This window comes from Corapipo altera, unplaced genomic scaffold (genome assembly GCF_003945725.1).
Source record: "Corapipo altera isolate COAL_440 unplaced genomic scaffold, ASM394572v1 113, whole genome shotgun sequence".
Classification (NCBI taxonomy): Eukaryota; Metazoa; Chordata; class Aves; order Passeriformes; family Pipridae; genus Corapipo; species Corapipo altera.
This window is the reverse complement of record NW_020884895.1, coordinates 7,782,002-7,795,273: the sequence shown is the minus strand read 5'-3', so window position 1 is coordinate 7,795,273 and position 13,272 is coordinate 7,782,002. Positions and strand designations below refer to the sequence as shown.

At 44.3% G+C, this 13,272-nt stretch overlaps 2 protein-coding genes across 3 annotated transcripts; both read right to left on the bottom strand.

Annotated features, from left to right (window-relative positions):
- Window positions 1–3,131: 3,131 nt before the first annotated feature.
- Window positions 3,132–5,505, bottom strand: RPL22L1 (ribosomal protein L22 like 1). The gene is made up of 4 exons (XM_027647266.1): window positions 5,447–5,505; window positions 4,777–4,869; window positions 4,261–4,382; window positions 3,132–3,386 (listed from the first exon to the last, which is right to left on the bottom strand). Exons 1-4 carry the CDS (start codon window positions 5,453–5,455, stop codon window positions 3,242–3,244), a joined length of 369 nt encoding a protein of 122 aa, XP_027503067.1. The 5' UTR covers window positions 5,456–5,505; the 3' UTR covers window positions 3,132–3,241.
- A 282-nt stretch (window positions 5,506–5,787) lies between these two features.
- Window positions 5,788–13,266, bottom strand: EIF5A2 (eukaryotic translation initiation factor 5A2). Of its 2 annotated transcripts, XM_027647265.1 has the most exons (5): window positions 13,082–13,266; window positions 11,617–11,721; window positions 9,929–10,060; window positions 9,573–9,663; window positions 5,788–6,493 (listed from the first exon to the last, which is right to left on the bottom strand). In XM_027647265.1, exons 1-4 carry the CDS (start codon window positions 13,244–13,246, stop codon window positions 9,604–9,606), a joined length of 462 nt encoding a protein of 153 aa, XP_027503066.1. In that variant the 5' UTR covers window positions 13,247–13,266; the 3' UTR covers window positions 5,788–6,493; window positions 9,573–9,603. The 2 variants fall into 2 exon arrangements, with proteins under 2 accessions (XP_027503066.1, XP_027503065.1); XM_027647264.1 differs by having other exon boundaries at window positions 5,789–9,663.
- Window positions 13,267–13,272: the final 6 nt, after the last annotated feature.

Here is a 13,272-nt window from a genome sequence, read left to right as displayed (position 1 = left end):
CCCTCCTGAGCCCTGAGCTGGCAGGTGCTGGCCCAGGCCCATCTGCTGTGCTACCAGTGCAACTGGTGCTTTGCAGTGATTATTCCTCTCTCCTAATTACACTTCTGGCTTGATGGACCAGGGCTCTCAGCTGAGTGGAGGCAAAGCAGTGCTCTCAAAGCACTCACTCCTGCTGGATTTCATGCTTATCCCTTCTGGAAATCCTAGAGCACCCTGAGCATCACCTGAGACTGGAACATGTTTCTGTGGCTGCTGAACTTTGTGCTGTGGGTATGTCATTTTTCCCAATAGCTTCATCCTGTGGCTGATGCAGGAGCATGTGTCCCTGCAGCTCCAAAGAGAACCTGTCCCTCCATCGAGCAGGGCTTTTCTGGGCTCTTGTCCAGCACTAAACATGGAAAATTCCAGCAGTCAATCCTGTCCACTATCAAGCTGTTCAGGATCTTTTAACTTTCAAAACAAAGATGAACAAAACTGGTGATTTTACAGCAGACTCTAGTTGGAAAGAAACAATTGGCCTGCCAGGTCCCTGAGGAAGGTACCTGGCCGCTCCCAGCAGGGCAGAGCTGCATCCCCATCAGGGATCACAGAAACACTGACCTCTGGCTTCTGAAAAAGCTTGCTTCAATTCTAATCAGGATAATTTGCATTAATTTACATTTGAACAATAACAGGCTTTGTTCCCTGACTGCCACCTGCATCACACCTGGCCTCTTTGGTTGTGAAGTACATGAATTTATGAAAGAATCACCGTTTTTTCTGAAGTGTTTCCTGAGGTCAAATTCTCATCTGTGGACTCCAGCAAGTTTTCTCCGTGAATAATTTAACAATCGGACTCTAAAAGCTCCATTTAAATTTAAAATCCCTCTTTGTGGCTTCTGTGCCTAACACATACATGCACCTTCACCTCATAAAACCTCTCCTGCATTAAGAGCTGTAACAGCCCCCATGCTCCTAAAATCAGAGTTGGGAGGTTCTCGGTACAGACAGCAGAGCTTGGGCAGCAACACAGGGACAAAACCAAAATGCCTGGCTGCTACCTGAAGGAAAATGTTCCTAAATTTGCTAAGTACTCTAGATCCACAGTTGTTAATCAGAATTCTGGTTTTTCAAAGGTTACCAACATTTTCAAGCATCAGAGTAAGGAATTCTAAGGCTCCATCCTCACTGCAGTGAAGCTCAGGGAGTAATACAACTGCATGAGCACTCTGGCAGTTTTCCTCCAAACACAGCTAGGAAATAAGTTGCTTTGCCTGCAATCCCAGGCCTTGTTTCCCTCTCTCCTGACTAATGACAATCTGTATCTGCTCGGCTGTACAACCACACACTGCCAGCCTGCTTTGAAAGGAAGGATAACAAGGCACCATGATCCCATTAGCTCCGATTCTGTTTGTGCTTGTTCCATTTAATCACAACAGGTTTGTCCTGTCAGTGAGGTATAAAGGATGTATTGTCACATAAAAGCACAACTCTGAAACACCAGGTGGGGGTGTGTTTTGAAACACAACTCTTAAGTCAGGCCCTTTGCTTAACTTCCTGCAGCAAAGAAATCAGCTTTACAAATACTTGCAAGTTTACCGGGAAAAACGTGGCTTTTTCAACCCAGTATGAACTAACAATACTGTAAATGCTTTGTAACAGCATCAGTGATCTTTGGAATTACAGAAAAGCAAGAACCTTTAGTTGTTGCTTCAAAACTGCCTGTTTTTTCTCCAGTGGGAAATTCCAAGGCAGCATTACCCAGTGCCCTAGATCAGGACAGGTCTTCTAGTGTTTTATTTCCACTGAAGCATATGAAGTCCAACACATCTGTCTGGCAGCCACACGCTGCTCCCTTCCTTTTGCTACCTCTGAGGCAGCAAAATGAAACAAACCAGCAAGGCAGAGATGACACAAGTAGCTGTTGTTCCACTGCTGCTTCCTTTCCTCTCCCTGGGCCACCCGTCAGGAAAAGCTGCTCAAGCACATTGCAAAATGACAAATGGGACCCCAAAGGCTGTTGACAAAGTTCATCTCCCCTTCTGTACTTCTCATTTAGATTCAGGTAGCCAAAGTGGGTGCCATTGGACTGTTAATGCATTGCTTTGGGCTTTGGCAAGTCTCTAACTAGACTGTGTCAGAGGTTTGCCAGCAGAAACAATGCTGATATAATTCATAAAAAAAAAAAATCATCAGGAAATCAAACTATTTAGTAGGCACACTTCAGCCTGAACTAGCAGATTTGTTCAAGCACAAAAATCAATATCAGAGCCTACATGAATCCCTATTTTATGATGTTGACTTATTCCAGATTTCACCAATGCTCTGGGACCTGAGAGTAATAATAAATCACATGCAGAGGACACTATCAGCCCAACAGCACATGGCACTGAAATGCATCCACATGCAGCAGTTACTGCAGCTGCAGGCTCACAAATATTTCTTCATAGTGAAAATTTATCAAATTTCTCTTACTATTACACAAACAGAAGAACTGTTTTACAGGATTTGGAGTGGTTTGTGTTTCAATGAAAAACCCCCACTTGTACTAAAGAAATGCTTGTATTAAGGAAATAATCCCAGAAGTCAAATACAAGAACTGTAAAATACATCATGAAAGTAGAACCATCTGTATGGATTTTCTGGCATTCAGTCACTGTCAATATTAAAGTACATCTCACTGCTTCTTTTAAGTTGTTTTAGCTGGATGCTGGCAATGAGATTTGTCTCCATCTCATCAATCTAATATAAATGTGGCTAATAAACCTCTGTCATACTGGAGTTTGACTTGTGGTTATACACAGGAATACTACAACCAACTAACGAATTAGGTGAAAAATAAGTACAATTTGTAAGCCTGTTTTTTAACTAACATAATTAAAAGTAAGCTTTTATTAAGTATTATGCCATTAGCTCCATGTAAATTAGCAGGAGCTGGTACTTTCAGTCACAAAAAGCTCCAGGATTATTTGTACCAATATGATTAAAAACTGTCCCACAGGTGTGCTGGGCAAAGGGCTCAGTATTCTCCTACTGTGACTCTCACTGGTGCCAAGTGACCAGCTGATTTCTGGCAATGGAAGGAAAATTGCAAATCAAACCATTTCCCGGAGTTGCTTTTTAATGAAAGAAAAATACTAGAAAACTAACCATGCTCTGTCAAACAGGGTACAAAGTCTTTATTCACCAATAAGTTAAGTGTTCTTATAAATAGATGTTCTAGTCTTTTGTACTCTGTGTTGAGCATAAGGCCAGGATTCCATTATTCCTCGGACTCTGATCCTTCCTCATCCTGGCTGATCTGGAAGTAGCGCAGCTCATACGTCTCCTTGTCCGACGCCACAACACGGAGCCAGTCCCGCAGGTTGTTCTTCTTGAGGTACTTCTTTGTGAGGTATTTGAGGTACCTTGAAAACAGGAATTTCATGTCAGAACTTTCTCTCTGAACAACCCTTGCTGCTGTCTGCACTCCACCCAAGACACACTGATCACACCCAGAAACAGAAGATTATTCTAAGTAACAAGTAATAAAAGCAAGTTTTCGTTATACATATGCAAAAATTCATTATTTGTTGTTTTTTGACTAAACAGCAAAATGCCAGTAACTGAAAAGCATTGGTAAGTGGTTTTAAACCTTGGTCTAGAGAACTGATTCTAAACCTTGGTTCCATGGAACAGATTCTGGTGCATCCGTATCAGCAAATGAAGGGGGGATGGAGGGAAGGATCTGTACCTCTGATCAGTGCACTCATCTGCTGTGTCCTAACAAAATTAGCACTTTAAGGCTTCATTTAACTTATGGGGGTCTTTGCAACAACACATACCACACACACACATACACACTTTAATACAACCAACTAAATAATCAAACAGCCACCCTGTTAAAGGTCCATCTTCCCTTGATACACTTCTGAAGACCTATTCAGAGTATTTGTATTAATATGCTTAGAGTGAGCTTAATTTGCAATCAAGCCTTTAGTTTTAAAAAGCAGTCTTTAAAGTATCTAATATGATAAATCTGTTTTAATTACATATTTCACTAATATTTACAAGTGCTATGAAGGTTAGAGCTGACACCTCTCTAAGTATCAGAAGTGCACTAAGTGAAATCCCTTTTGCAAGCAGGAAATGAATATTAATGGCTATTTCAGGGACATGATTTAGTGGTGGACATGATCCTGACGATCTTCTCCAACATTAATGACTCTATGATTTTATGTTCAACATAAACCAGTTCAAAACTCTCTATCACAAACACAACAGAAGGAAACCCATGCCAACCTTTTGGAAAATTGCTTCTCGGATGTCACCGTGATCTTGTTCTTCAGACGTTCAATGTGAACAGTGTTGCCCAAGTTCCCAGTTTTACCATTGACCTTAACCTTCTCCTTTAGGAACTGTTCCTGTTTCAACACCAAAGAAAGAGAACACTAGGGAATGGCACCCTAGGTATAAACTAGGGAAGGGACCCTAGTCATGCAGCAACATTAAAAACCACCGTTTACTCATGTCCTCACAGAAGTATTTACAATGCAGAAAGATTTTAGAGCATGTGATTATAAAATATCAGTCCCTTGCTAAAACAGAATTTTAAACAGTTCTATTCATGGACAGATACGAACTATGCTGTCTATAAAAGACAACTAAAGCCAAATAACTTTTTAAAAGCGCTGATAATTTAAAGGACAGCTGCTGATCTTACTAATTAAGAATGTAGCTTTTCAGGTGTAACTCAGCTACTGTAATAAGGCTTTAATTATACTATTCGTCACAAGTACAAGCAAAACCATGACTTACAAAATTCCCTGAATCAAAAATTCCATCTTCGACAGGATGGGTCAGGTCAAGGCAAAACTTCCAGGTGGACTTTTTAGACTTTCTGTCTTTTTGCTAAAACAAACAGACAGACACACGCACACAAAAAACCCCCAAACAACCAACATTAAGAAACCGTGCCAGAGAAAGCTTTTATCTGAGCAAAGGGGTGGTGGGGTGGACATGGCAGGGGAGGGATGAGGACACACGATGGAAGAGGGAGTACTCACGGCAGAGTGGGACACACGATGGGGGACACACTGTGGGGAAAGGGGGCACATGGCACTGGGGGGACACAGGGTAGGAGAGGGGGACACACGGCACGGGAGGGATGGGTGGACACACTGTCGGAGGACACACTGAGAGGAGTGGGGAACACACGGCAGTAAGGGGGAACACAAGAAGAGGGAAAAGGAGGGGACACACACGGCATGGGGGGGTCACATATGGCTTAAGAGGCGGAACACGGAGCAAGGGGGACACGGCAGCGGGAGCGCCACCTCCCGGCGAGCGACGCTCACTGCAGCCACCTCCCCCCGGCCGCCCCCCACTCCAAGCCCTCTCGGGGAGACCCGCGCTTGTCACCGGGCCGGCCGCCGGCCCCCCGCCCGCCCCACAGCTCCCCCGCGGCCCCCTCGCCGCCCCCTCTCACCGGCGCCATGGCGCTCCCGCCCCGCCGCTCCCGATGAAAGGAAGTGACAGCGGCCGCGCGGCGCTTTTATAGCCCCGGCGGTGACGTCACCGCGCCGGCGCGCGCGGCACGCCGGGAGGCGGGGGCGCTCCCGGGGACATGGCGGCGCCGGGGACGGGATCCCACATGGAATTCCCGGCGCTATTCCCGCGGGGCCGGCGCGCGCGCGCGCGCGGTCCTCTCGCAGCCGCGCGTCTCTCCCTCCACCCCCACCCCAGGGACCCCCACCCCAGGGACCGGGCTGCCGGAGCCCCCCCGCGCGGCCCTCCCGCGGTCCCGTTCAGTGTAACCAGCACCAGCCTCCCCACAGCACTGACACCTTTATTATTATTATTTCTGGAGCAAAACACACACGTACAAATCTCTTTTCCCCTGATCGTTTCCATGGTGTTGAGAACACAAGCTACCAAAAGAGAGCCGCGGGAGCCGCTCGGGCCGGGAGCAGGGTTTGGATTGTCCCATGATCCATAACTCCAGCTGTGGCCGTCGCTCCCCTTTTCCCTCGGAGAAGACAGGTTTGCTTACAACAGACAGCACAGGACAACAAGGGTTTCTGCGATACAGCAAAGCACAGCAAACAGTTCCTTGGAGTTCACAAACCAAGTCACTCTCGGGTGCCAAATCCTGTAGGGCCGGGCTGCAGGCGTTGGAGAGGCTCCCGACCCCCTCATTCCATGCTGATCGCTCCACCATGCCTCCAGGATCCACACCTTCACAACATTCCCAATGGATACTCGAAATATCCTTAGCAAGGTTCTTTTATAATAGCCTGAATTTAGTTCTACTGTAACAAACTACATTCTAATTACTCAATCAAATAAAATAAAAAAAAAAAAGGGAAAAAAAGTGGGATTTATTGAATTTTGAGTTCTGTGAGACTGACCTGCAGCAACCATAAGAGTTTGAACTGTCAACAAACTTGACTTCTTTACAGATTAGGTAAAATTATCTGCATTGTGAAACTACAGACTGTGCACTGTTTCTGGGTACACTGTGGATTACAAAAACCTACAAGAGAAACAATGAACTTCAGCTAACTTCTTAAAAAAAACAGCCCTGAGAACATGGCTCAACCAGCAAGAGCCCAGTTGAAAAACCACCATTGTAAGCAAAAATTAGAAGGATCTATTGAAATCTCAAAGTATTATTTGCCAACATTTGAGGCAGGAAACACTGCAGTCTTTCCAATTGTGTAAAGTAGTAAGAGAAACTCAATGAACAGGAGCCATAAAAAAATGCATTATTTGGAGTGGAAACACCTCTCATCACCTCCCTGTGTTCACAGCCTTTAAGCAATTGCCATCAGCTATCAGAAGTTTATAGTTTATGATTTTGACACAATTTAAGTGTTAAGACAGTAATACAGAACAAATACACTGGTAAGATTTGTTTTTAAGCAAAGCTATGAAAGAACTTCCCTAAGCACTTGGTTATGGATCTTAAAAATACACACCTCTATGGATTACTGATCACAAACAAAGTTTGTTGCAACGATTCTGACAGGAAACTGAAACACCTCGGTTTGGAAAAAAAAAAGCCTTGAATACATGTTCTAATTTAGAAGCAACTTTTAACCTTACTGAAACTTGGAGATTATGCTTAAGACATGCTTATGTATTATCTTATGGGAAGCTTCATGCATGATGCTTTGCACTTCCATGGTGTCTGAAGTGCTTCACAAAAGACAACTAAGTATATAAGAACAAACCTATAATGAAGTACTTAACCATTTAAATCTTGCAGAACTGAAGGTTGCAATAGAAGGATGTCTGAAAGGCCCAAGGAGGGCTCTTCCAGCAAGCTGGAGGTCATAAAACCTCTTTAGATTGCTGTATTACTTGAAAACTCCAGTCAGGCCTGAACCCCGCTTGTAGGAACAGGACTAAAACCAGCCCTGGTCCCAGAGAGCTTAGTCTGAGTAACTGCTCAGATTGTGAGCCAGTGGCATCAAATACCTGTCTTCCAACAAGGGTTTTGAGGATAGGCAGGCATCTGAAAGTAGACTAAAACACTATCAAGAACAAGGACAAATTCAAGTCTCGTAGTTTTCAAGCATATTAGAAGTATTTGTAATATGATGATAGCATCAGAACTTGCATTAGTTTGATATAGCAACCTATGACTTCCCATGTGACACCACACAGCTTAAATTGCTGTCAGCACTATCATCAGTGCTCTTAGTCACCTCCAAAGCCAACAAAGCCTGTCTTCCAGGTACCAGCCCAGTGGAGAGGCAGGAATGAGCATAGTGCAGAGTAGCCTCACCTATTCCACACATGCTTCAGAACTATTCTGAAGGCATTACAATCTACAGCTTCTTCTAAGAGCAGCTTTGCCATTTCAGTCAAGGTGCTATTTACAGAGTTCACCTGCAACATGTATTGTGCTAGGCAAGAGCATGAGGCAGGTCCTGCTTCTGCCAGGTGTCCCAGGTAACTGTGCTTTATTACCAGAGTGTATTTATTGCTGTCTTTACCATCACTGGTACTGCTCTCCCTGGCGCGAGGAGTCTGTGGGAAATGCATGTTTTTGCCACCTGCATTTGCTAAGCCCTGCCACGGTTGTGTCCAAGGGCAGTTCAGGACAGTTGCCACGAGCCCTTCGGGGACTAGAGAGTACAAACTATGAAGCTGAACACATCTGAAGCAGCTGAGAGCAGCGTGAAGCCTGACTCTCGCTGCCAGTGGTGCGAGTTGTGCGTGCTGTCTGGGGCAGCAAGCCACGAGCTTACGTGTCATCCTCCACCAGCCACTGAAGATTAAGGCAAGTTCATGGAACGATTTATCAGCTGTGAAGAGAGGTCTGAGCCATGGACTAAGGAAGTTTCCCACTCATGAAGAGTCACCAAGTCTTAGAATTCAAGCTGAACGCCTTAAACAGGAGCAGGCTAATTATCCTTCCATAACTATTGCTGTGAAGCCTTGTTAAGCTACTATATAGTTAGAGGCATGCAGGCGTGTTGCTATGACTCAGAACTCTCTAGGACAGGAGCCAGCTTTCCTAACTAGGTAGCAAGTGTTTTATAGTTAAGCCATGGTTGTTCGGTATCGTCTGTCAAGTTTATATTTTGAAAATACAATAGTTTTATTTTTTTCTTAAAAAGAATCACATGCATTTAGTTTAGGCTCAATGCTACAGTTTGTCCCACTTTTTGAAAAACATGTGGTCCCTGTGCTACAAAAATATGGTCTGAACCTGAAGGTTAAAACCTAAAGCTGGAAGCACTGCAACAGATTCCCATGGAGTTTGTCACCCTTTTATAGTTTTAAGATAAATATAATAAAGGAAAGCAATTGAACTGCATTTTTCTATTTTATTTTTCAAGTCTGACAAAGGCCTCGAGTGAAAGTCTATAGCTTTAACATCCATTCTCACCTTTGTGTCCCCTTGACCTATCTATGTCTTATCTACCCAATATTCCAATTGCCTGCCTAAACTACAGGTAGGCTTTTTTTTTTTAAAACCATTTTATCATTACAATAAGCCAACAAGTTGGCAAAGAAGAAAACAGAGGTAATACAGTTAAGTTGCACGTGGCCACCGGGGCTTGGTCAAGCCAGCTGGCATTTCTGATCACTTGAGTTTCTTGGTCTAAAAGTTGTGATTGGCACCTACAGTTCTGCAAGAGTCCCAATCCACAAAGTACTTAAGCTTTAAAAAAAAGAAAAAAAAAAAAAGGCTACTTTTATTGTCAGTTCTACCTAAAGATGTCAAGAAAAATACTATTTGTGCTCTAGGTCACTTTATAATCCTAGATACCTACCAGCTTATCTAAAAGCCCCTGAATACTGTATTTTGTCTGTTCATACAGACAAACACTGTTTTGCTCAAGCAAATAAAAATATATCCACTAGTAACACCTGATTGGTTTCTTAGATTCATAGCTGAAACCCACAGGAATGTTAAAATAGTTACAATTAAGGAATTAAAATCTCAGTGATTTTGAAAACTGCCAGTTAGCCTGCAACACTAATCCAGAATCCAGCACTGCTTTTTAACAATTCAAAAAGGAAATGAGGTTGCTTGTGAAGGCCAGAGCTTTGGTGACAATAAGAACCAAATTTATAGATCTGTGGTTTGTCCAGACCTGAGCAGTTGCCCGAGCCTGGCGATCTTCTTTACTTGCAAGGCTTTATGGCTACAGCACATTCTTCATTCATTGCACTTATGACAGAAATCTGGAAGAGAAGACACAGAGGTGAGCTCCAGACCATGCCACAGGAAGTGCTCCTAGAAGGTACAGACTTTCACATCTTAGTATCTATCCCATCTCTTTTGAGTACTCCACTACAAAAGTCCTTCTACATCTCAAAGGGTGAACTCCCACCCCTCTAACCCGCTCTTCGCAAAGAGATACAAGTGGTCAATACCAGAATAAGACTTCCTCATTGCATCATGAAGTGGAATTAGCCATAACTGTTCTTGTCTGCCCTCCATACTCACCTGCACATCTTCATTGGCATTGAATTTTCCTTCTATTTCTTTGCCGAGATCCCCTTCTGGCAACTTTAGATCCTCACGAACTTCACCACTTTCCGTCAGCAGGGAGAGATACCCATCCTGAATGCCTATCAGCTATGAAGAGAAGGCCACTTTTAGGAAGTTTAACATCATCAGTCACTAACAGGTAGTAGCTGAAGGTAAGCAGAAAGCAGTGAACTCTACCTGTTACAATGGTTCTTTAGTATTGTGTTTGTAACAGTTAAGAACCTTCTGTAAGTCAGTTTTTAATAAGTTTAGTGGGCTGACTTAGGGCAACTGTAGCAAAGGCCAGTCTGCTGTCAAGAACCAACAGAAACCTGCTGGTTACTTCCTACTATGCTGGGCACTGCAAAACCCACCCTTGTGATTTGGGAAATGTGCTGCTTCCAGGTCACTGGTTCAGCTTTATCTGTGAATTAGAAACAATAACTGGAATAGTGTTCACTGAATAGCACTGTTTGTGTGAAGTGTACAAAGTACACAACAGTTTAACTGTACACCTCCACACCTGCATTTCTACAGTGAGATACTGTCATTTACATTAAACACTAGTCAGTTAATCAGGGAACATCCACCAAGTCACGGACCACTTCTATAGTGCTGTTTTCAGCCTAACCAAAAGCCTGAGCTAAGGGGAATGGCTATTTTGACAGAGCAGGCTGGGGAATTGGGAACATGTAACAGTAAATCCAAAGGCTACCCTAACAAGTCTGAGAAACAGCAGGAATTTCAGCAGCAATATGAACACAAGAAATGGAGAAAGACCACCAAGGTAACATTAAGAATTTCTTGGAAGGTCTGAGCTCTAAGACAGGCTGGTCACACTATGTCCCAACAGCATCAGCTGTTTTGAAGAGTTGCTAAAACACTGGATTTGGGCTTTGTCAATCATCTGCAGCTTTCCAGATGATGTGGATGTATTAACTCCTGACCAGAACTATTCCCAATACAATGGGAATATACTGAACACACTACAACTCAACCTGAACCGTGCTGCTTTTAAGAGCTCACTATCCATACCACAGAAGGCATTACAGAAGGCTGCTGAGCTCCCTTCATACAGGTATTTCAGTGCAGACTTCAGGAGCACCAAAATTATTTGATATCAACTAAAGCCAGCTCCACATGAGGAGGAGAAAAAACTGTAGCAAGTTAGAACTGGCAACAGATACAGTTTAAGACTGTTTGGGGATTCATCTACCCTATGTAAGAGGGAAATTATAAATGACAATATATGCTTTGGTTCAAATTTACCTGAAGTGAGAGCTTGACTATCCTTTAACTAATAATAACTGGCAGCAGGGATAACCTCTCTCCATATTTTAAAGGATGGCAGTATCACAAAGAACACAGAAGTGACCTTATAACAACAGTTAAAAACCATGGTTATGAATTATGTCTATTACCTGTCACGTTTAAAGATTACTACTGTAACATGAGGCTGTTAATACACTAAGGAGCTTCCTCTTTATAGTGAGTTTTGACAGTCTTAACAATTCAGTAAATGCTACGAGTTTAGGTATGAGATGCCTTGAAAAACAAGTTCTATTAATTCTGACAACAGTACTTTATCGAGAGACAAATTTGGCGATAAAGAGAATTTACATGTGGTATTAAGAGTATAAAGCCCCTTATAACTGTTAACTCACCTGGTAATCATTCCTCTTGATATTTGGAACATCCATGTTATGAGTCGATGGGCAAATATCTTCATATTTTTTACCAGTGAAGATATCAATACCAACCAAGTGGACCTGTAAGAGTAGAAAAATAACTTCAGTTACTGTTGGTCCTACAGAAGCAACATGCCACTGCCGTATGGCACCTAAGATACCTGGTTTCACACAGCCTTCTAAGAGATTCCACCTAGACCCTTTGCTTGTGGTAGGAAACATCCCTCACACCGAGAGGAAGCCTCTTGATCCCTTCAAGAGAACACTACAGAAACCCTGCATGAGAACAAGATCACTGTTGTCTTTCACTGCCTTCTGTAGATTTACAGCAGCAAGCTCCGGGCGTGCAGAGGTTAAGAAAATGTGTATTTCAAGTTCTAGCTGTTCTGAGAAACACAACAGTGTTGCTGACAATGCAGAGGTTAAGGGGAAAAGCAGTGGTCATGCGGAGAGATCACGGCAGCCCCCATCTCCCTTTTGCCAGTTGCAGTGCCCACTGCAGCTGGAGCTTACATGGCCAGTTTAACCAGCTCTTCTTGAGTCCTCTACACATTTCTGCATTTAAGAAAATTGTATCTATTAAAAAAAGGGAAGGAGAAAGGAAAAAACTGGCAAGAGCTTAGTATACTCTAGCTTTGACAAATACTCCACCCACCTACACATATCACACAAGGTTGTGGAAACTTAAAAATCTCATTAGTCTGTGCTTGTAACAGACCTGTCTCTAAACTCTCACATACCCAGCATGAAGAGTGGCTGAATGAATGAGGCAGGATTCCAGCCTTGCTCTGGACAGCTGCACGAGCCAACTGCTCAGGTAGCAGCCCCAGACAGCGACTGAGAACGGCCCTACTGAGACAGAGGAGGAGGAAGGCACTCCTCTGCCAGTGCTGGGAAAAGGAAAGAGCTGCGAGGCAAAGGCAGCAAAACAGGGCCAGAGCAGGCCCAGGGAGTACTGAGTGTCCGCGGAGCCCTCCGGATTATGTAACACGGCACGGGCCCTTCTGGTCTGGCACTACAACAGTGAGAGTGCCGGCACGGGCAGACACAAAAGTGCTGTGGTGGGTAGCGACAGCACAGCCCAACCACGCCCTAGTGATTTCATCAGCCCCCCTTCCAGAACTTACTCTTCCCCCATTACAGAAACTGGTTTTGTCACTATCAGCGTTAAACCTTTTTCTGTTGTTGGTTTGTTTGTTTTTTTTTCAAAAAGCGTTAACGCGTTAAAGTTGGGAGAGAAAAAAACTAACCCTACCCCCCCCGCCCCCGTCCTCAATCGTTCCTGCTTTACATGACTGGAAACCCTTGAGCCAGCTCTGGAGCGACGAGACACGCGAGACGCCGCTGCGAGAAAGGCAAAGACAAGACAGAGAGCCAAATGAAACGCTACACCCATCCCTGCCAGCCGGCCGGGAACACAGACTGCGGGCCCAGCGCTCACCTTGGCGTGGCCGTGCTTGCCCGTCTTGGAGGTGGACATCTCCACGATCTTGCAGGGGCGCCCCTTGAGCACCACGAAGCCGTTCTTGCGCAGCGCTGAGCACTGCATGGGGTAGGTGGAGGAGGCGCCGGCATCGCCCGTGGTGAAGTCGAGCTCGTCGGCCATGGCGGTGCTGGGGGGGGCGGGGGGGG